Below are 24036 nucleotides of genomic sequence, written 5' to 3' on the forward strand. Positions count from 1 at the left end.
CCAAGGGGTCTCTTCCCTGATTCTTTGATAAATCGCTTGGTAGTGGCAGCAGCGTACCAGATTTTAACCTAAGCTGGTAAAAATAAGCTTAGTGGGGTTTTCATGCGGGTCCCCACATCTGTACCCTAGAGCTCAGAGTGGGGAAGGAACCCTGACAGCACATTATTGGAGGCTTGTGTGAAAAGTGATCGGGGGATGCTGCCGTGCAGAGTGAAGATAAAGGAGAAGAGGCAGGTGTACCATAAGGTGAGGGAAGCAAACTGTCACTCCGGTGCTTCACCTAAGACCTGCTGGTTCTATAAGGAGCTGAACGCCATCCTGGGTGGCGACTCCACCACCAAGAGCCCCGTGGATACTTCGGCGGGCCTGGAGGCGGACCTAACTTGGAGGATGAAGTTACAGATGAAGAGGTAGAGTTAGACAATGATGAGGAGCTCCCAGCGGGGTCACCCAGTGGGGCAGGCAGCCAGGAACGGTTCTCCACTCCAGAGGTGTCTAGCCTGTCTCAGCAGTTGCTTTCCAGTGAGTAAGAAGCAGAAGAGGAGAAGCCTGGTAAGTGGCTGTGGTTTGTGTAGTGTGGAAGTGAGTTCAAGGTCTAGAAATGTGGGAGGCTGGCTGTGTTTCTGTGAGCTGGACATTTCCCTGTGTAGCTAATCAGCATGGCAGAACAGGGTGTTGATGCACACCGAGATCTCATGGGAATCCTCCAGAGATCTCCAGGAAATACTGAAGCAAATACTCACCAACAACCACATACCACACAACAGAACCACTAACCCAGGAACCTATCCTTGCAACAAAGCCCGTTGCCAACTGTGCCCACATATCTATTCAGGGGACACCATCACAGGGCCTAATAACATCAGCCACACTGTCAGAAGCTCGTTCACCTGCACATCCACCAATGTGATATATGCCATCATGTGCCAGCAATGCCCCTCTGCCAGGCACATTGGTCAAGCTGGACAGTCTCTACGTAAAAGAATAAATGGACACAAATCAGATGTCAAGAATTATAACATTCATAAACCAGTCGGAGAACACTTCAATCTCTCTGGTCACGCAATCAGAGACATGAAGGTCGCTATCTTACAACAAAAAAACTTCAAATCCAGACTCCAGTGAGAAACTGCTGACTTGGAATTCATTTGCAAATTGGATACTATTAATTTAGGCTTAAATAGAGACTGGGAGTGGCTATTTCCCCTTGTTTTTTCCTACCCCCCCCCAGAGGTTCTGGTTAAACTTGGATTTATGCTGGAAATGGCCCACCTTGATTATCATGCACATTGTAAGGAGAGTGGTCACTTTGGATGAGCTATTACCAGCAGGAGAGTGAGTTTGTGTGTGTGGGGTTTGGAGGGGGGTCGGGGGGTGAGAAAACCTGGATTTGTGCTGGAAATGGCCCACCTTGATTATCATGCACATTGTAAAGAGAGTGGTCACTTTGGATGGGCTATTACCAGCAGGAGAGTGAGTTTGTGTGTGGGGGGGCGGAGGGTGAGAAAACCTGGATTTGTGCTGGAAATGGCCCATTACCAGCAGGAGAGTGAGTTTGGGGGGGGCAGGGGCGGAGGGTGAGAAAACCTGGATTTGTGCTGGAAATGGCCCAACTTGATGATCACTTTAGATAAGCTATTACCAGCAGGAGAGTGGGGTGGGAGGAGGTATTGTTTCATGGTCTCTGTGTATATAATGTCTTCTGCAGTTTCCACAGTATGCATCCGATGAAGTGAGCTGTAGCTCACGAAAGCTCATGCTCAAATAAATTGGTTAGTCTCTAAGGTACCACAAGTCCTCCTTTTCTTTTGCGAATACAGACTAACACGGCTGTTACTCTGATTCCTGGAGATACTCAGCAATCCTCTGCCAAAGGTTCCTTGGCAGAGCTGCTTTGTTCCTTTCCCCCATTGTAGGAAACTTTCCCATGCCATTCGGCAATCACTTGTGCAGGGACCAATGCAGCACGCAGGCGAGCAGCAGGAGCAGGGCAGAAGCCACAAGCATGGAGAAGATGTGCACTTGCTTCCCTGCTTACCCTTAGCAGTGAGGTGTCTGCTAGAATGACCCCTGCCTGTGAAAAGTGTGGAAGAATTTTAGAATTTTTTTCCTAGTATGCTGCACCACGACCCTTGCAAAGAGTGTGTGCTCTTTTCCCCATGAGGAGCGCCCCCAGTTAGGGAAACCCATTCCTGTAAAACCGTCCACTATTTCACGCACATTCCCAGTGATTTATTGCCCTGCACACTTGCATTAATGCAGCCCCAATGGTCAACTTCCCTACTCCAAATTGATTTGCGACCGACTGGTAGCAGGCTGGAGTCACCAGCTTCCACACAGCGATTGCCACACGCTTCTCCACCGATAGGGCAGCTCTCATTCTGGTGTCCTTGCGCTGCTGTGTTGGGGCAAGCTCCGCACACAGTTCCAGGAAGGTAGCTTTCCGCATCTGTTGTCACTGCTCTTCATCCCACACCTGCATGACGATACGATCCCACCATACAGTGCTTGTTTCCCAAGCCCAAAAGCAATGGTCTACCCTATGCAGCTGTTGTATGAAAGCCAAAAGCAATCTAAAGTTGCTCCTATCCATATCACGCAGCATGTCAGGTGCCTGGGAGTCTTCTTCAGTTAGGAACTTCACGATTAACTGCACTGCCATCCACGGTGTCTTCATGACAGTTAACAGAGCATAGGAGAGCAGCGCGGGATCCATCCCTTCTCACAAAGATGCCAGGGTGCACAGCAAAGAAGGACCATTGCAAAAATGCTGGGAAAGAAAGTTGGAAGCCCATGGAGTGCTGGGACAGAAAACAATACATCACGGGACAGAGATCCTGGTCCCAGGATGTGCCACGATCCTCTCCGCCATCCCACAACACCTAACGACAAAGTGTTGAACTGGACTGTGGGATAGGTACCCACAGTGCATTACTCACACTGTCGATGATGGTGCCTCCACTGTGGACGTGCTCTCCTCCTGACAGAGGGAGCGAGTGTGAACATGTGATTCTGACTTTTTTATTATGTCGACTTTCGGGTGTCAACATCACTTTTGTTGACAAAACTTGGTAGTTTAGACATGGCCTTGGAAAACACTTGAGTTTCCATTCTCAGAGTTCCCAAGACTCCATCCCATTGGGGTGGACAGGATTTGTCTCACTGTGGAGCAGACACCGCACATGGACCTCAAACCTCCCCCACCAGAGTCCTTGGAAAATCCTGCAAAACTGAGGGGCTAGGTGGTCACTCTGCAGTACTCCTTTGGCTTCGCATCCTGCCTTTACTCACCTGCACCTGGCCTTCTACGCCCTTCTCAGGCTTTCTCCACATTGGCATTTTTCTTAAAAGCTCTTACTATTGCAACTCCACCATTGGTACTACTCATGCAGACTGGTTGCTAGTGCCTGCTGGCATTTTTACCACCATACCATTTGAACGTATTTTCATGATATGGTGGTAATATGGTGGTAAAGACACTGAAGCGCTGTCTGCAATAATCCTCCCACTGTTGCTACAGCTGGGGTGACTACACTCATTATAATGCAATGCTGGGAGAATTTCAGAAAAATGCTAGTGTGGTTAATGCCCGAGGTAGTTTGACAGTATGCAGCAGGAGCCCATGGGAATGAAAGCTAACAGGGTCGTCATAAATTCCTTCAGGTATTTCTGCCTGGGTTTGCTGTGGTAACATGCCATGTTTTGAAACTATTTCAGGTAATACTGGTTTTAATACCTGTGTGAATGGCTTCTGAGCAGACAGCTTATTTCTTAACATGGCACTTCCCAGTTAAAACTCGCATTGGTTTACCTTAAAAGGAGTGTAACATGTAGCCCTCATCTTGCTGTTAGCACTTACTCCCTCATTTCAGAGCACTACTGAGAGCCGTAAAAGTCTGGAAAGTGTCCGTTATAACCAGTGAGTAACTTACAATAATAAGCAGGTTGGTTTGCAAGAATTCTGTATTCTGTCCTCTGTAGAAATTTCTCTGTGCTTATTGTCTGTTATAAGGGTGATGTATTAGACCTTGGTCAAGCACTTTACATACTTCAGTGACACAGAATAGTGTTAAAAGGATAAGATAGTTAAAATGGAAGTGACAGCTGGGGTGTGTGTGTGTGGTTTATTTTTCATGGTAACACCATTTATCTTAACCAAGCTATTTGAGTTTCAAAGGTGATACCCTATTTTAGGAGTTGCAGCAGCATTGTCACAAGCAGCTAACTGTACCCAATTTATTTTGTCTCCAGTTCAGCAAAATATTTAAGCACATGCTTAAGACCATGTACCTAAGTCTCTCATTAAAGTTAATTCATGGGTTTAATTGCCTTGCTGGGTTGGGACCTCATTGAGGAAATTCTACTCTTGGTGAATTATTTTGGTCACTCTAATGGGTGTAATGTATAATATTTAATTCCATAGGGAATCTGGTGGCATTTAATTAATTCTGATTAATTATAAAGATCTATTGGTTGTATTTTCCCTTTCATCCTCTATAACAGCTCCCTGCCTGGAGTCTTGAATCCCTGTGTTAACCTTTTATTTGAGGCAGAGGAAATCATTGCCTGTGTGTTTGAAATAGCAAAACAAAAAATAAAATCCTTTACTTCTAATTCATTTGTTAAAGCAGGAACTGGAAGTGCAACTGCAAAATGCTGTTAGCATTGGTCACTGGGGGATACCAAAGTACCGATGACAAGAGTTAAGTGTGCACTCTGAATTAGGTGTTACTCAAAAGCAAACTAAAACAATAACTGCATATAAAATCCATTAGGGTTCCCCGATGGGAATGCCTGAACTGTGGGGCTCAGAGCTTAATGGAATCTTAGAATAAAGTGTTAGGGGGAAAAAAATCCAACTTTCCTCAATAAAAGGGAAGCATGACTCCACACCAAATGCTAGTACCCACCTGTGTGAGGGTTAGCTACTTCAGTGGTCTGTTACCTTTACAGATTCATTGTACCTTCACAAGTGAAGGTGAGTTTGGTGTGTCTTGTCACTGTCACCACTGGATATTTATTCATATTGCAAAACCATCATGCAATTTGGCATAGAGCTTCCATTCAGGAGAGACCCAGGGCTGGACTACTAAGTTGGGTGGCTGGAAGTGCATTTCCAGAACTGTATGGGGAAATCCTTCATGGTTGCTATCTGCACTATGCCTGGCTCAAATCAGTATGACCAGTCCCTTACTTTCAGGGACATGAAATTTTACTTTTGGGTTTCATTTAAAAAGTTTTGGTACCATTCAGGTAGCATACAGCAGAGGGTAAATCACCTATGCTGCCTTTTTGCTAGCTGAGTGCCCATATAATACACAATCGAGGGAGTGGAGCACATCTTCATACTTTTTGTCATGGGAAGCTTTTCCATAATTAGATCAGCTGTTTCCCAGGCTTGTAGCTTGAACTGGAGCTTTTGCAATAGATGCTTTTTCAAAGACAGGTGAGCTCTGCTGTTTCATGCCCTATCTCTTCAGTTGGCTTCTCTCAAGGATGCTGCTGCAATATGAAAATATTAATAATTAATATTTTGTACTAATGTAACAGCTTTCATCCAAGGATCTCAAATTACATTTCAAAGGGTGGATAAGTAGATGTGCTCCTATTTTACAGATGGAGAAAATGAGGCAGAGCGAAATAAAGGGTTGATCCTGTGTGGTGCAGAGTGGCGCCTGAGAAGTACTGACTCCCAGTAAAGTCAATGGGAATTGAGAGCTCCCAGCACCTATCAGGAGGCACTCAGTATCTCCCAGGGTCGAGCTCTAAGTGACTCGTCCATGCTTATTCAGGAAGCCAGTTCAAGTCTCTGGGTAGACCAGGAATAGAGGACAATGGGCTAGCTCTTCACCTTGGTTGAAGTTGGTTGTACAATACCAGTTTATGCAGTTGAGCTACACTGATTTTAGGTGATGATTTAGCCCCATAGCTCCTGCTGCCCAGACTCTGCTCTGACGATTAGTATATGCTGCTGTTGCCCCCGCCCCCCCCAGGCTTCTGTCTCAAAAAGAAAAGAGCAGCTGAAAGGAGAAGAGAGATTTCAAGGGCTGAGATAATAAATAAATAACTGAGGCAGAACAAGCCGTGTAAAAACAAACTGCAGCCAATGTAAAGGAATGACTGGGGTGGTATATTGAAACAGACAGCACATTTTTATTCATTCTAAGAACATTTTTGTAGTGTCAATATATATTTTAGACAACTTAAGTTGACAGTAAACGTTTAGCATTTTTTACATATACAAACGAGCGAAGAAAATGACTTGTCGTGTTATCTGACTGTAGGTTGGCCAATGGAAAGCACCCTTCATCTTAGATTTGCCAGCTGCCATTGAAAATAATGTTGGGAATAGACCACTTTATTAGATAAAATTTGCAGATGAAATTCTTCATCTTCTCCCTTTTATTTAACCCAGCAGTGAGGTACCTGGAATAACGTCTAGCTGAAATTGTTGGTCATGCATCTCTCACACCATTATTAACTGGTTTGGAGCCTGACAGGCAGAAGTGTCAGACCATGCTTCTAATAGGTAATAGCTGATCTGTTTGAGCTTTAGGATTAGAATCCAGGCACGGGGAGGTGACTTCTGTCATCTAGAGCACGGGGAGGTGACTTCTGTCATTCAAACCCCATTTTGCACATAAAAGGACATTGTGTTCTCTTACAAATACCAGATCAGGCATATAACCAACGGTGAGATCTGCTTTTCCTTCCTCTGTATGTGCCTTGAGTCCTCGCCATTGGTGTCAAAGATATCATGGAGGACATCCTACCGTGCTATAGATACCAGCCCTCTAAACTGCTTGGAAGCAGGAGCTCATAGGTGGGCGGGGTGGTGACCCTGGTCCCCTTCCAGCATCCTTTAGGTGTATGTGTAGTGCCTTTTCAAGCCAGTAGGTATAATTGAAGGTAGCACCACTGATGACCCATCACTCTTCTTGGCTCCACCACTGCTCAAAACCTGGCTTCGCTATTGCTGGGAAGCAAACTAGCTGGAGATCAGAGGTAGCTGGACCACCTATATGAGTAGGGACTGGAGCCAGTAAGACACAGGCACATTTTTGAGGGTATATAATATCGGCAAGTTACTTTAATTCACTTAAGATCCTGGACCCAGTGAGTCATAATGAAAATAAGCATCATAGCCCAGCAATACTTGCTGAACAGTGATCTCCAGTGGTGAAGGTGATCTCCAGTGGTGAACCAGTGTTTACATACTGTTCACCTAAAGCAAAGAACTATTAAAAAGTTTTCCTCTAGAGATCAGTGAAAGTTCAAATCATAAAACACAGAAGAGAAAAGATCTTATGGCTGGAAAACATGTTGTTTAGATTCTTCACTTAACCCATTAGTCTTTCCTTCAAAGATTTGGTACCAAAAGAGTTACAACGCCACTTGAATGAACCAAAAGTGCTTACAGAATATGGAAAAGCTAGGAGAAAAAGCAACATTATTCTTTATGCAAACCCTGCCCTCCTCCCCCCAAAAATCCTGCTGTTTCCTTTCACCTTCTTCTTGATGAATTATAGTTGGCAGAAGAACAGCTCAGTATATTCCAACAAAGCAAAGCAATGGGCTTTTCAAGGTCAGACAGCTTGAGGAAAGAAGGAAATTGATTTTCTCTTTGGAGGGGGGCACTCAGGAAAGCAGGAGGAAAAAGTGTCACAAACCTCCAAATCTGTTGAAAAGATCACCTGGTATTTAAGTAAATGTCAGTGGGCTGCTCCTGCTGCTACCACCAACAATACTGGCCATTCAGCAGTCATGTGCTAATTCACATGGCAGGCTGTGCTCAATGGAAAGCTGGCTCATTGTCGCTGGAGGTTAGAGCTGTGTTTGACACTGATTTATATACAAGCAGCAGAGGCAACCTTTTCGTAATGACTGTTATCACAGATGAGCACTGAGCAGCGAGTGAGGATTGCTTTTCTGATAGCTGATCGTAAGTCTCCCCTCTCCCCCACCTCCAAGTGTCAGTTTATATGTAAGAGACTATTACGTAAAGAGGGCCAGGACAGCGAAGTGGCTCTGTGCCTCAGGATATTACAGCAGTTCTGTGGTGTCCATTTTCGGACATCCTCAGGCAGCAGTTACCAGGTACTGCATCAGGGAACATGAATGTGGGTGCGCGGGCACGCACCACACAGGAATTAAATCCTGGTCCATTGAAGTCAATGAGTGTTTTTCCATTGACTTCCATGGAGCCAAGACTTTTCCGCTTGTGATTAACTTCTTAGTATCTGTCTCCCACTCCCGAACCCCCTTCCACCTTCTCTGTGAACTAACTAGCACTTCAGAGCACAAAGTACCGTGTATCGCAATGTTACAGAGGATCCAAGTTTATGGTACTGTTGCAAGCATTGTGTGTGGCAAATACTGAGTCACCTGTTCCTCTGTTTCCTTTGTCACCAGGAGGTAGAAACGGCTGCTACTCTGAAACCTGAAATATTTCAATCAGTTTCAGTGGCTCTGCAGTGTGAAATGATGATTTGAGTAGGAAAGTACCATTCTAACTTTCCTGTGAGTTAGTTACGCAGGCCTCTCTTTTTCCTTCTTTAGGTAAATGCTGTTGTCTGTTTAATTTAGAAGTCAAATCCAGTATTTCACAGCCAGCTAAGTGAAATGCTATTGTTATGAGACTCTAGTTTTGGTGTGTATGGTTCTTTCAGTGAGGAGAGAAGTGTTTTATCACCACTGCAAGTATTCAGTACTTGTGGGAGCTGCACTGTGACCAATTCAGGTCAGCAATGACTTTGCAAACAGCCCAAATTACTATATTTAGTCTGGTTGTGTCTGGTCTTAATCGAACACCATCCTCTTCTTGTTGGAAACTGCAATCTGCTAAAAAGCTGTTTGAAGTCTGGCTGCTAAAGGAAAAAAAACCCACAGCGTTAAGTTTCGATTCATACCTTTTATTTAGGGACTATCGAGGCAAAAAAATATGTATATGTTCAGAATGTTCTTACTGTATGTCATGGGTCTGCAGTGATTATAGGCTTTTCTCTGGACTCTGTGTGGGTTGTTTTTCCCAACCGTACTCTCGCTGCTCCTTTTACTACCTACTTGAATTTTCATTTGCAAAATGGATACATTGTTTTGGCCTTATACTGCTGGAACTAGCTGTATTTAGCTACTGCTAGGTATGGGGAAATGGGGAACATGGAGCACTTGCTCCCACTCTTTGGGTCTTTGGCCATATAGATCCATGCTGTGGGCCAAATTCTGTGTTCTGCTCTGGCCCCTGTGCACTGCAAGGTGAACACATAGCCAGGGGAACCAGCTCCTGAGGTGCACCCCCAAGGTAAGGGGTTTTCCTGTGTAGCGCAGAGCTGGCAGAATGACCCTGAGGCTGATCTAACCCTCACCAGAGGCCACACCCACTCTCCATTTGCTTCAGAGCTGCAAAAAGGGTTTAAAGAACTTACCCCCACACCTTTCATTCCTCTGAACAAGGCTCAGGCTTTGCTAAAACACCTAAAGTCCTTGAAGCAGTGATCAACTAGCAAAGAGGAAAGCAGACATCTTAAACTGTTTGAATCTAGCTATACAGTGGGCAGGCGAGAATTAGAAATCTATAAAGAATAGTCTGTACTGAGGCCAGTTAACAGGTGCCATTCTAAATGAGTAAGTGCTAGCTGCAAAAAAAGATGTAAAAAGTGAAGAGAGGAATCAAGTCTCGATGGGAGTAGGGAGACTTTGGAGGGCTGAACAATTATCTATCTATACTCAAGCTTTTTTTTCAGGTGTTTAGTAATTTTGGCTGCTTCACTTTTAGGTGTCCAACTTGACACTCATTAGAGAGGCCTGATTTTTCAGAGGGTAGGTACTTATTACTTTCTGAAAATTAGGCCTCTTTAAGGTATCTGTAGGTGAGCACCCAAAATCACCCATCACTTTTGAAAGTCTTGATTGAGGTTCTTATATGTTACCCATCACTCTTGCATCTGAGCACAATCTTTCTTCCATTCCATCTGGCAGGAGTAAACTGCTTGAGAGAAGATTTTGTGGAGTCAGGATGAATCTGAAGAAGGCTCCCTTTCTAAACAGAAACATCTCAATGGATCCCCTTTTGTGGATCAGTGATCAATAGTCACAGCAGTAAGCCTTCAGCACTCCCCATAGAGTGTGTGTGTGTGTGTGTGTGTGTAGGGGAAGTTCCGAAGAAAAATGCAGTCATGGTGGTTAATATATTGGTTTTGGATCACTTTACTTGTGAGTTTCTTGAATTCTCATAAACTAATGGTGCATTAAGTGCTTGAGGAGTTACTTGTCTTCCATTCCAAGCAGAATAAAAGAATTAAAGTAGATGATTCCATTTTAAAAGACAGATTTATAAAAGTAGGTAGCGAGTGGGGAACCAGAGGTGAATTATACTCAAAATGTAGAAAATTGATTGTCTCCCCATCCACCAGAAAATCCAAGTACTAGAGCAGGAGATTCCTGTCCAGTTTATGCCCTTGCCCAAAATAATGGATGTAGTTAGGTTGTATATCGGCAAAATTGGAAGGGTGGAGAGATTAACGTCAATAATTCCACTGACTGTTCTGGCTCATAGAATCATAGAACTGGAAGAGACCTTGAGAGGTCATCTAGTCCAGTCCCCTGCACTCAAGGCAGGACTAAGTATTATCTGTGCCTGACAGGTATTTGTCCAACCTGCTTGTAAAAATCCCCAATGATGGAGATTCCACAGCCTCCCTAGGCAATTTATTCAAGTGCTTAACCACTCTGACAGTTAGGAAGTTTTTCCTAATGTCCAACCTAAACCGCCCTTGCTGCAATTTAAGCCCATTGCTTCTTGTCCTATCCTCAGATGTTAAGAAGAACAATTTTTCTCCCTCCGCCTTGTAACAACCTTTTACATACTTGAAAACTGTTATCATGTCCCCTCTCAGTCTTCTCTTCTCCAGACTAAACAAACCCAGTTTTTTCAATCTTCCCTCATAGGTCATGTTTTCTAGACCTTTAATAATTTTTGTTGCTCTTCTCTGGACTTTCTCCAGTTTGTCCACATCTTTCCTGAAATATGGCACCCAGAACTGGGACACAATACTTCAGTTGAGGCCTAATCAGCGCCGAGTAGAGCGGAAGAATTAATTCTTGTGTCTTGCTTACAATACTCCTGCTAATACATCCCAGAATGATGTTTGCTTTTTTTGCAACAGTGTTACACTTTTGACTCATATTTAGCTTGTGACCCCCAGATCCCTTTCCGCAGTACTCCTTTCAAGGCAGTCATTTCTCATTTTGTATGTGTGCAAACTGATTGTTTCTTCCTAAGTGGAGTACTTTGGGTGTGTCCTTATTGCATTTCATCCTATTTACTTCAGACCATTTCTCCAGTTTGTCCAGATCATTTTGAATGTTAATCCTATCCTCCAAAGCACTTGCAACCCCTCCCAGCTTGGTATCGTCTGCAAACTTTATAAGTGTACTCTCTATGCCATTATCTAAATCATTGATGAAGATATTGAACAGAACCAGAACCGATCCCTGCGGGACCCCACTCATTATGCCCTTCCAGCAAGACTAGGAACCACTGATAACTACTCTCTGGGAACGATTTTCCAACCAGTTATGCACCCACCTTATAGTAGCTCCATCTAGGTTGTATTTCCCTAGTTTGTTTATGAGAAAGTCATGCGAGATAGTATCAAAACCTTTACTAAAGTCAAGATATACCACATATACCACTTCCCCCTATCCACAAGGCTTGTTACCCTGTCAAAGAAAGCTATCCGGTTGGTTTGACACAATTTGTTCTTGACAAATCCATGCTGACTGTTATTTATCTTCTAGGTGTTTGCAAATTGATTGCTTAATTATTTGCTCCATTATCTTTCCGGGTACAGAAGTTAAGCTGACTGGCCTGTAATTCCCTGGGTTGTCCTTATTTCCCTTTTTATAGATGGACTATATTTGCCCTTTTCCAGTCTTCTGGAATATCTCCCATCTTCCATGACTTTTCAAAGATAATTGCTAATGGCTCAGATATCTCCTCAGTCAGCTCCTTGAATATTCTAGGATGCATTTCATCAGGCCCTGGTGATTTGAAGACATCTAACTTGTCTAAGTAATTTTTGACTTGTTCTTTCCCTATTTTAGACTCTGATCCTACCTCATTTTCACTGGCATTGACCATGTTAGATGGCCAATCACCACCAACCTTCTTGGTGAAAACCGAAACAAAGTCATTAAGTACCTCTGCCATTTCCACATTTTCTGTTATTGTCTTTCTCCCCTCATTGAGTAATGGGCCTACTCTGTCCTTGGTCTTCCTCTTGCTTCTGATGTATTTGTAGAATGTTTTCTTGTTTCCTTTTATGTTCCTAGCTAGTTTGATCTCGTTTTGTGCCTTGGCTTTTCTAATTTTGTCCCTACATACTTGTGTTATTTGTTTATATTCATCCTTTGTAATTTGACCGAGTTTCCACTTTTTATAGGACTCTTTTTTGAGTTTTAGATCATAGAAGATCTCCTGGTTAAGCCAGGGTGGTCTCTTGCCATACTTCCTGTCTTTCCTGCGCAGTGGGATACTTTGCTCTTGTGCCCTTAATAATGTCTCATGTGCCAAGGAGAATGGAAGGGTAGATGTAGATTTGTCCCTACTTCCAATTGACCTACTTTCTACCACACAAAGGGCTCACAAATTTAAATTTATAGCTCCAGAAACAGATAGATGGGGAGTGGGGTTTCCTTATATATAATACACACACAGTCTAGGCTAGAGGTTCATATGGTGTGAGGCTGTCATCTCACAAGTGGTATGGGTGAGACAACTACAAAGTGAAGTAGAGTGGTTACAGCACCAGTATTGCACATGAGAATTAATTTCCTTAGCCTATAAAAGAGACCAGAAACTTGTGGGGGGAGAGAAGAAACAAAATAAATTGCTCTGAAGCCTGTCTGGATTCCCTCAAAGTTCTGAACACGGGAGGAGACTCATTAAAAAGAGAGGTTTGGAGTTTTAATGCATGATGGATGGAGAGGAACCCATGATTGATCTTTTAAAATTTTGTATGTGTAAAAGCTATTTAATGTAAGAAATATTTAGAGTATTTAAATGTGGAACTTCACCGGGTTTACAGTAATAGACCAATGGCTAGACTGAGTCTAGCCCTGGGCAGGTATTGTCAATCAGTCATAATGCCTCCTCTGTTCCCCTCTTATTCTGCAGAGGCGAGTTACTGCCACCCATTACAGAATGTAGCTCACTTCCCCTCATATGTGGCCAACTGCTCTAGCCAGTGAATAGTGGAGTGGTGCTCAAGCATAGATTCCACCCACTTGCTTGCAGTGGGGAGTTCCTAAAGAGCAGAGTTTGCCTCCCCACATCGTACCTGAACCCTGCATCTGGGTAGGCTGAGGAAACGGAATGGAACTTAGTGGAGTCAGAGTAGGGTAAGAGCTTCCCTATGCTGGGAACAAAGATTCCAGTTTTCTTATTTTTTCATGATTAAAAAAAATAGTGACAGCTAGAAAAGATTGTTCAGAATGCTAAATGCAAAAGTTGTTACATTAATGTGCCTACATCGGTAGGAACGTGGACCGACAGCACAAGTAATTTTGTGTGATTAAAAACGAGCTCCCAGTGAGAGGAGTGATTCTTTACTTATTCCCCATTAGGCCTGAGTGGATATGCTCATGAATCCCGTAACCTTGGCAGCAAGAGATCCTCTACTCCACAGGAAAATGAATTACATGAGCATTGAAATTCATGCATGGTGAATATTGCAATTAATTTTGTTAAAGTCTCTCTTTATATATTTAGTTTGGGACAAGGAAGCGTATCACCAGTTATGAGTCTGAAGCCACAAATCTTGCACAGCCTTTGCTTTGAGATAAAAATGAACCTATAACGGAATCCCAAAAGCTTTTGTTTATTTTGTATATTACAATAAGGAGAATTGATGAAGGCAGCAATATAAAGTACTGTTAATATTACAATCCCCATGTTAAAATGACTTAACATGGAGAAAAACATTAATAGCATTGTACAATGCTGAAAACTTTGTAACGGTATTTATTAGAAGAATTCATGGTTGTGAGTGGAAGCCCCCGCTACTCTTATAAAGTTGAGCAAGTACTTCAGTTGTCCTAACACTACTTTAAAATAAAGGCAGACCGTGAACCTCCCATACATCAGTTTTGCCCTTTTATTTGCACATACTAACCTTTTATTTGCATGTACTGATTAGGTAACCACACTTGCAGATGAAAAATTAGATGCACCGCCATGCGTATTTGTGTGTGCAAATGCGATCATTTATGGGCACAACAGGTGTGTGTGAATTTTTAATCAGCAGAACCATTAAGCTCCCAGCTGTAAATTTAGCCCCAAGCATTGTAAACGTATTTTTTTTGCCTTTAATTTAGATCTAATAAAGAAGATGTGTGTTTATTTAAAATGCTTTGCATGGCAGCTTATTTAATATTCTTATTACAACAACTACAAACTGACTCAAAGTGAGCGGAGCAATTCTTTTAAAACAGACCCAACCTTTTCCATAAGTAGTTTAGGACCTGATCCTTCAGTGAGCTCTGCTCAGGTGGACTCAAACACACCCCCACTGAAGTCAGTGGGGTTCTCTGTGAGTGCAGGGATTCACCCAGGCAGAGCACATTCATTTTGTTTTCTAGCCCTTCTCTTCAGTTTTTCCGTTTGCTCCAAGCGTTCATCGTTTTCGCGCTTCTGGTTCCTCGTGTGATACCAGCATGGGGGGAAGCTGTGGCGCCTTTTCAACTTTCCAGTTCCCTAACCCTTCTTGTGGTCAATTGAAATGAATTTTGCTGCTATCAGATGTGCAGAGATTTCATAGATTCATAGATACTAAGGTCAGAAGGGACCATTATGATCATCTAGTCTGACCTCCTGCACAACGCAGGCCACAGAATTTCACCCACCACTCCTGTGAAAAACCTCTCACCTATGTCTGAGCTATTGAAGTCCTCAAATTGTGGTTTAAAGTCTTCAAGGAGCAGAGAATCCTCCAGCAAGTGACCCATGCCGCATGCTACAGAGGAAGGCGAAAAACCTCCAGGGCCTCTTCCAATCTGCCCTGGAGGAAAATTCCTTCCCGACCCCAAATATGGCCATCAGCTAAACCCTGAGCATATGGGCAAGATTCACCAGCCAGATACTACAGAAAATTCTTTCCTGGGTAACTCAGATCCCATCACAGGCCATTGGGCCTATTTACCATGAATATTTAATTACCAAAACCATGTTATCCCATCATTCCATCTCCTCCATAAACTTATCGAGTTTAATCTTAAAGCCAGATAGATCTTTTGCCCCCACTGCTTCCCTTGGAAGGCTATTCCAAAACTTCACTCCTCTGATGGTTAGAAACCTTCGTCTAATTTCAAGTCTAAACTTCCTGGTGGCCAGTTTATATCCATTTGTTCTTGTGTCCACATTGGTACTGAGCTTAAATAATTCCTCTCCCTCCATGGTATTTATCCCTGTGATATATTTATAGAGAGCAAGCATATCTGTTTTGCTTTGTTTTGCCATATTGCTACACACTCAGTGGTGTTAACCTGGTCCCCATTACCATCCCCTGCTACCACAGGGAAGAGGAGCAGCAGACATCTGCCTGACTAATATAGAAATTTCCTGGTCAACCATTCCTTTCTTTGACAACATGGTTCTTACAACTACCTTACCCAGTGTCGCCTTCAGGGTTGCTGGTTATCTGTGAAGTATGTTATTTATCATACCCATTCAGAACATATGAGCAGCAAAGACAACAATTGCTGGAGAAAGTAAGTAGCTATATTTTAAATAAGGAGTAGAAGATTAGAGTGGCTGGCTGGCTAGCTGAATTTTTTTTAAAAAATATCCTGTTTACCTAGTTATCTATGGATAAGAGTAGCACAAGGGAGGTTACGGAAATATTTGAAAGAGACTTTCTTCCTAGTGGTAGATGCACACAGGCTGTGAATGCATGCACTGGAGTTTCTCAGAAGGCACCTGCATTATATTATTTGGAGGTTGTATGCCTGGGAGAGTTTCAGCTAGTAATACAATAGTTTAAAATGTATTCAACCCCCTCTTTTGCCCCATGTCTCCTGCCAGATCCGCAGATCCCCAGTTCAATATTCTGAGGAGATGGGTTGATGTGATTTGTTGACTTCACCATCCTATTTCACTTGCTTCTGGAATTTTATTTACCCCCTTCTCTACGAGAGGAAGGTATTTCACCTTACTTCCTCCAAAAATGGGTCTGATTCAGCATCTCAATCAGAAAACATTATTTTTTGAGTTCTGCTTGTTCCTCTGTGACTGGGTTTTAGAATGCAGTTCAGTAGCAGCTTACAAGCTCTCCTTAGTATGCCAGTCAAAAGAGCTAAGATTTCCTCTGCCTGATTCTCTCTGCAAAGATCTTGTGTGGAAGGTGGGAAAGTTTTCTCCACCCTCATCCCTTCTTATCTTGTTTCATCATGAGTCACACTCCATTAGCGCCCTAATGTTTCTATCAATAAATGATGGATTTGCCGATGGTGATTTAAGTTTAAAATTACTTGCGAAAACTTAATGAAGCCTGCAAATCGTGAATTAGATTTCAAAGAAATTGCCTCTGACAGTTAAAAACTACAGGGCCAAAGTAATTTCAAGGGTGGCATTTTCCTCATCCATAAATTATGTATTGGGTCAAAATTAAGGTGTTTCTTTAAGAATTACTATTATTTTTGAAAAGGAATTACAGTTTGCTTCTTCCTGCAATAAAGCTCTCCCCTTTGCTGTGTGTGCTGGGATGGGTAACCTATTCTTCCAGGAAGGTCCAGCGTGGATGCAGTAACTGGTTTTCAGAGACCGCCTCAAATTGTAGCTGAGGTTTCCAGTTGGTTTGACTGAGGCAAAAGAAGTTTAACAGCTTGCCTAGGCCAGTGACTTAGCCAGGACACTGTAGGGTTCCCAGTCTTGTGCTCCAGACTCTGGACTGCTTAATATTGCCAACATTGCTCACCAACAGAAGTTGCTCCAATAAGAGATATGACCTCACCCATCTTGTCTCTCTAATATCCTGGGACCAACATGGCTACAACAACAATACGTACAACGTTGCCCCACACTCAAGAATTATGGAATAAGCCAATTGTATTGCCTCAAAAGAGGTTTAAGGATTCTTAATAGGTTTAAATGGTCACTTTCATCAGTGTGCATGGATGGGGGAGAGAGGGAATCTCTGGACTGTTTAGCAACTCCATGAAGAAGAGAAACCCTTTCCTCTAAGGTGCCTTTAGTTTGATGTGTTGTTTGCTGCTTGGGGATTATTTATTTATCTAGCTTTGTACAAAATAATGAGAAATGCCTATCCCAAAATCTTGGCTTCCCTGACAGTGATTTAAGATTCAAATCTCAGAATTTCACTTCAGCCCCCATTGCAGGAATAAACTAAATAAGCAAATAACCATCAACACCACATCTATTCTCTCTGGTCTTCTGTCACACCAAAGGCCTGGACTTTCAGGAGCTGTGACAGTGATGGACCTTCAGGGCATTCTGCAAAACCAACAGATGAAGCAAGCAAGGGAGGAAGCTCTCATAGTAAAGGGTTCCCACTGATTGTAACCGCAGCAGCATTGCACAGGAAAGAAGTGCATGAGTCATAAGCCATTTACGGCACTATAGGTCACACCCAAACACCTTAAGTCATTGCAGTTCCTAGAGAAATGGTGCCAAATGTTCACAGTGAGATGCACAAAGTTGGCTGCTGCATTTTGTGCAGGCTTTGGTTTCTAGATGGATTTAAGGTAAAGCCCCATATGCAGTGCATTGCATTAGTATAATCTCAAGATGGACAAAGTATCGATGCCAAAAGCAAGGTACAATTCCTAAAGAAAGAGTTGCAACCGGCTGGCCAAATTTAATACATTTTAAGGCCAGAAGGGACTGTTATGATCATCTAGTGTGGCCTACATAGCATAGGCCTAGAATGTCAACCGGTAATTTTTTCGTCAAGTCCATAACTTCTGGTTGAGCTGTAGCATATCTTTAAAAAAAACCAAAAACCAAAACCTCCAGTCTTGATTTAAAGACAAGTGACAGACTCCACCAAATTGTTCCAATGATTATTTACCTTCACTGATAAAAATTTGCACATTATTTCTGTTTTCAACCACTGAATCTCCTTATGCCTTTTTTCTGTTAAAAAGCCTTCTATGATCATAAATCTCTTCCCCATGAAGGTACATGCAGACTATCACAGTCACCTCATGCAGATCAAGTCACCTCAACTTTCTCTCAGATTGAGCCTCTTTCTCTCTCACTATAAGGCATACTTTCCAGACCTTAAATCATTCTTGTAGCTCTTTTCTGTATGCTTTGCAATCTTTCTACATCCTTTTTGGAGTGTGGGCACCAGAACTGGACATGGTAATCCAATAATGGTCTCACTAATGCTGTATACAGAGGTAATACCACCTTCCTACTCCTATTTGATATTCCCTTGCTTATACACCCAAGGATAGCATTCACCATCCTAGCTACACATTGCTCTGGGAGCTCATGTTCATCTACCAGGACCCCCAAGTCCTTTTCACAGCTTTCCTGCTTTCCAGGATTCAGTCCCACATTTTATAAGTGTGATCTCCACTCCTTGTTCCTAGATGTATGCTTTCTGCATTTGGCTTTGCTAAAACACATGTTGATCAAGTGAGGCCATCTTACCAAGTGATCCAGGTGGCCTGTATAATTCGCATGTTCCCATAATTATTTACAGCTCAACCACTTTTTGGGTCATCTGAAATTTTGCCAGCAATGATTTGATATTTTCTTCATGAGTAGTGATAAAGTTACTGGATAGCACTGGGTAGAGCCCTCTAGAAACACCTCCATTGGATAATGATTCCTCACATACAATTACATTTTGTGGTCTACAAGTTAACCAGTTTTAAATCCATTTCATATGGGCTGCATTGATTTTGTTTAGTGTTATTTTTTATCAGACTGTCCTATGGGAGTAAGTCAAATGCATTGCAGAAGTCTATTATGTCAACACAGCCTTTATCAACTAAACTTGTGAGCCCATCAAAATCAATATCATTTGTTTGACAAGTTCTAATTTCTATTAAACTATGTGGATTGCCATAACTCTTTACTGATTGTGTCCCATATCAGTCTTTCCATGATGTTGCCCGAGATCAATGTCAGGCAAACCCTCCTATAGTTTCTCAGATCACCCTGTTTTAAATATTCAGAGAATTTGGACCCTAGTCATCATCCATCGCCAAGAAAAGATAATCGTCCAGTGCAGCCAGAACAATACCCCAATTGGACCTGGGATGGCAGGAGTCCAAGAAAATTGATGTTACTAGACACTCAGCCACAAACTTTTCAGTAGTCTTAACTAAAAATGATATATTAGACACAGAATGAAAATTAGTCAAATTATCAGCATGAAAGACTGAATTTCTTGAGTAGCAGTCATTTCTGAACTAGTAACCATGAGTATTCACACCAGGAACCTGATTCTAAAAGTTACACTGATCCATGTGGGGAACAAAAAGTGACTAAGCATAGCCAATCAAAACCGCTCTAAATTGTGAGTACTGCATTCACTATTTCAAGGAAATGAGTGTGAACAAACTACAGATCAAAATTATTTACAGAAATTATTTGGTAAATCATTTCAAACAAGTGCATTGGAGACCGTTGTGAACCGATTGCAGACAATTTGTGAATAGAATAGAAAAGTGAAATTCACTGAATTAAGTGATTTTTACTTTTTTTTTTTTTTGCCAGCTCCAACATTGGAAATTGAGAATGAGGTTTAGATTCTTAAAAGGAGCCCTGAATTTCAGTGGGAGTTGGGCACCTAACACTGTTAGACTCTTTTGAAAATCCCAGTATGAATTTTTTTTAAACAGGTGTGCAAAATGTCCTTATTGCTAGTTTTGTTTTCAGTTATGCATATAGTCATGTCCCCTTTATTTTTGTTTTGTCTCTAATGACAGAGACATTCCCACAATCTTGTGAATTCCACATTATAATCCTGTCTTACTCTGGCTTCATTACTCAACAGTTTGTTTGGTGAGGAATTCTGTCCATCATCTGCATTAATAGAGAGGCTGTTTTTTCTGGATAACACTCTTTTTTAACATGTTAAGGGGGAAAACAAAAGCAAGTAAATGCAAAACAAGTCTGAGGCAATCATGTGTAGTACAATCCATGGAGGCGTTCCTGATACCCTTGTCATATATGATGGACCTGACCTTTTGCTTCAGTCTCTGCTCAGCCATGAGAGACGAGATAGCTCACCATTTGTGACTGAGGCCATTTCTGAATAAACTTGATTATAATTGACAGTGTCGCAGCCTGCCTGGATTACTGTCAGGAGCCATTCAATGCAATTTCTTGGGTGCAGCATCTTAGCTGTCCCAGCAAGATGACACTGAGTCCAAGTCTTCTGCCAGTGGCTATTATATCATTCTTTTGCTATTGCTCTGTGCTGGTTGTGGTCATTTAGAAGAGTGCTATGTGGGGGTAATATACTACCAAATTGAAAAGCTAGCATTTCACTCCTGCCACTTTGCACTGGTGTAAATAGTCAGACTCAGTGGATATCAGTGGAAAATCAGGGCCATAATATATGTTTGTGTATGCGCGGATCATCTGATTCCCCCACAGCTTTGCACTGAAGAGCCATTATGCTAGCCAGGGATTGCCATAGTGTGACGGTACTCCAATCATGCACTCTCCCTGCATGCCAGTGTTGCAAGGGAGAGCAGTGTAGGGCTAGCGTAGCCAAGCTCTATGCCACCCAGAGTTTCCCCAGCACTGCGAGAATCTTTGACTGTCTAGCCAGCAGGAGCAACACAAAAGTTGAGATGAGTGGATAGTCCTGCGATCAGAATCAGGCTCAGTAATTCTCTCTACCTCAGTATCATTAGAATTACATGCTGTGCTTTTCTGTTTCAGCAGAGAAATCCAAGAGATACTCATTCCTATTTCTGTGTGATAGCAGATGTACCTCCTGTTTTGTTTTTGTTTTTTCTATGCCAGAGTCTCATAGGATTTTCCAGATGGTGCCCATGAATTCCATGCTGTTGGTACTGCAGGTGATCACACAAACATCTATTTGCTTGTTAGAGCTTAGGTGATTTGAGTCTCCATGGCAAACATTAGTACCACGAAACAGGCTAGAAGATGCACTTGTGACATTCACAAGCTGACCCAATATGAGCTGTGACCTTCCAGCTCTGATCATTTGAGCTCCATTATTAATTAATCCTATTTGCAAGCGTCTTCTCAGAAGGGAGCATCCCTAACTGAGCAAAACCAGAAACAGGCATGTTATGGGTTTGCTGTGCAATTTCTAATAAATTTGCTGTAGTTGGTTAGTTTCCTGCTACTATTTCAGATCTGCAAGAGTTAATTGTTTGGGAGCCTAGCAGACATCAAACATTTCCGAGAGAGACAGTGGCCTGATTTCTGCCAGATAGGTTTTCTGCGTTTCATATATTGATCCCTCCTCCTAGTTGTGTCACGAGCAATAGTGTGTTACTCGGCGGCATAGAGTACCTGAGGCATCAGAGAACAGCATTAGCAGTTAGCATAGAATCACAGAAATGTACGACTGGACAGTGCCTCAGTAGGTCATCTAGTCCAGTTTCTGGAACTGAAATAGGACTGAGTATTATCTAGACCATCCCTGACAGGTGTTTGTCTAATGTGTTCTTAAAAACCTCCAATGACAGAGATTCCATAACCTCCCTAGGTTTTGTTCCAGTGCTTAGCTACCTTTACAGTTAGGAAGTTTTTCCTAATGTCTAACTTTATCTGCAATTTAAGCCCATTTATCACCCTCCTCTTTATAACAACCTTTTACATGAATACTGTTATCATGTTCCATTGTAAGTGTGTATTCACTAGAGTATTGTTTTACTAATAGCTTGAGGTGTTTAGCACATTTGTATCGTCTAGTCTGGACACTCCCCCAAACGTTTGTGCCAAACTAACATTACTTTAGTTTGATACCTGGGGTAAATCACGTCTCCTCAGACTAACCTTTACAAACATGGCAGGTAATTGGCAGTGAGTTAACTCAAAGTAAAATCTCTGGGGTAGACATACCCTTTGAGGGCACTGATTCAAATGCAGCCAGGGTTCAGAACTGATTGAAAGTGACTGCCATCTGACGGTGGTGTGGTGGCCTCTCCAATTTGATTTGCCAGTCTCAGTCCATTTCAGAGTGATCAGGTGTCCAAATTCTATTTGACACACCCTTGTTGAGTCTCCATAAAGAGGCCATTGACTAAACTGGGTCACGAAGAACTTTCCCATTCATTCCTAGCTGTGGCCCCTCCAGGCCAGGGTGACCGCAATATAAATAAGCGGGTATTGCTGCTGGCGAGAGCTGTTTTTCTTTTGGCCAGGCAGAGCCTTTCAGACTCTGGAGCTGTCAAGCTGGTGCCCTTTATAAACACAAAAACTCAATAAAAGAAAAAAAAGTTTTAAATTGCAAAGTACAGCGTCATTTTAAAATCAATATATTCCTTCTTCCTGTGTAACAAAGTGGTTTGTTGATGGATGAGATTTATGACACCAGATTGTATCTTTGCCTCCCTTCTCTTTGGATGAGATCCAGAAACTCCATGAAATCTTTACACATTATGAAAGCGAGCTCCAACTTGTCTCTCTGCCGGAGCCCCTGAGAAGAGAGAGCTGAACACCCTCCATGGCAAATGCTGACTTTGATATCTAAACACATGGGCTGCACATTTCCGTTGACACTCTGATGCTATTACAAACGGACCTGGCACCTACCATGTGTAATTCTAAAAGCAGCATCTGCCATTGTCAGGAGGCACCGCTACTGTCTTCTGCTGCCCTCCTTGATGTTGTCTGGGATAGGAGCCAAACCTCGATCCAACTCACAGTTGTGTATGGCAGCCATAAAATGCACATGTCACATTCTGGATTACAGATTTTCCAGCAGAATCAGCTTGATATTTGGCTTTTCCTCAAGCTTTTCAAAGTTTCTTTCTTTTTCTAAGTTTACTGCTGCTTAGCATGGTTTCTGTTGTTTGCACAGCAAATGCTGCTCTAGTGATAGGGAAATACAGCCTACATCATTTTACTCTGCTGCAGTCTCTTTACACGTACTGTCCACATGGGGAAATTGCCACCTGTCCCAGTTTATTATCCATGAGCTACTGGGAAATGACTCCCTTCTCTTCTCCAGTCACCACCTAGCATCTTCACCAGGACAATCTCCAGGTGGGAAATGCAACCTTCCAATGGAAAAAAAAAAACAATTAAACAATGGAGATGGTGGAACATTTGTTCCAGATACCATTCGTCATTTTATATATTCTTGTCATGTCCCCTATTATTCATCTGCTTGCTAAGGTCAACAATCCCAATCTTTTTTCATATGAATTTTTCTAGGCCCTTGATTATTCCACTGCTTTCCTCTGAACTCTCTCAAGCTCTGCTATATCCTTTTTGAAATCCAGTGAGCAGTACTACACATAGTATTCCAGATGAGGCAACACCATTGATTTATATAGAGGCATTATAATATTTTTGGTATTATTTGCCATCCCATTACTTATGCATCCTAACGTCATTAGTTTTGACCACAGCTGAACACTGAACAAAGTTCTTCATTGAGCTGCCTACAAAAGATGCCTACATCCCCTTCTGGAGTTGACATAGTTTATTTAGAATCCTGTAAGATGTGGGAGCAGTTTCTTTTTCCTTTCTATGTGCATTACTTTGCATTTAACAGCATTAAACTTAATTGGTCATCATGTTTCCCATTCACTTAATTTGGTTATGTCCCTCTGAAGTGCCTCGCCGTCTTTTCTGTATTTGACTAACCTAAAAAAACCCCACACTTAATCATTTGGAAATTTTACTACTTTATTTTTCATCCCCCCCCCCCCCCCCCCCCCCACTTTCCAGATCATTAATGATTATATTAAACATGACTGGATCAAATAGAGAACCTGGAGGCAGTCCGCCATTAACTTTTTGTCATGATGAAAATCAATCATTGATTCCTACTCTCTGTTTCCTGCCTC

At 42.3% G+C, this 24036-nt stretch overlaps 2 protein-coding genes across 8 annotated transcripts in view; one reads left to right on the forward strand and one right to left on the reverse strand.

Moving 5' to 3' along the window:
- The window catches only part of TSPAN4 (tetraspanin 4), a 647139-nt gene that overhangs the window by 580381 nt on the left and 42722 nt on the right, over positions 1–24036 (forward strand). The gene's annotated exons all lie outside the window — the stretch shown is intronic.
- CHID1 (chitinase domain containing 1) overlaps positions 22445–24036 on the reverse strand; it is a 302198-nt gene continuing 300606 nt past the window's right edge. The window contains exon 12 of the mRNA XM_037899598.2: positions 22445–23241. Within this exon, the coding sequence (XP_037755526.1) occupies positions 23193–23241 (49 nt within the window). The 3' untranslated portion in view covers positions 22445–23192. The remainder of the gene's footprint in view (positions 23242–24036) is intronic.

The sequence above is a fragment of the Chelonia mydas genome, chromosome 6 (genome assembly GCF_015237465.2).
Source record: "Chelonia mydas isolate rCheMyd1 chromosome 6, rCheMyd1.pri.v2, whole genome shotgun sequence".
NCBI lineage: Eukaryota > Metazoa > Chordata > Testudines > Cheloniidae > Chelonia > Chelonia mydas.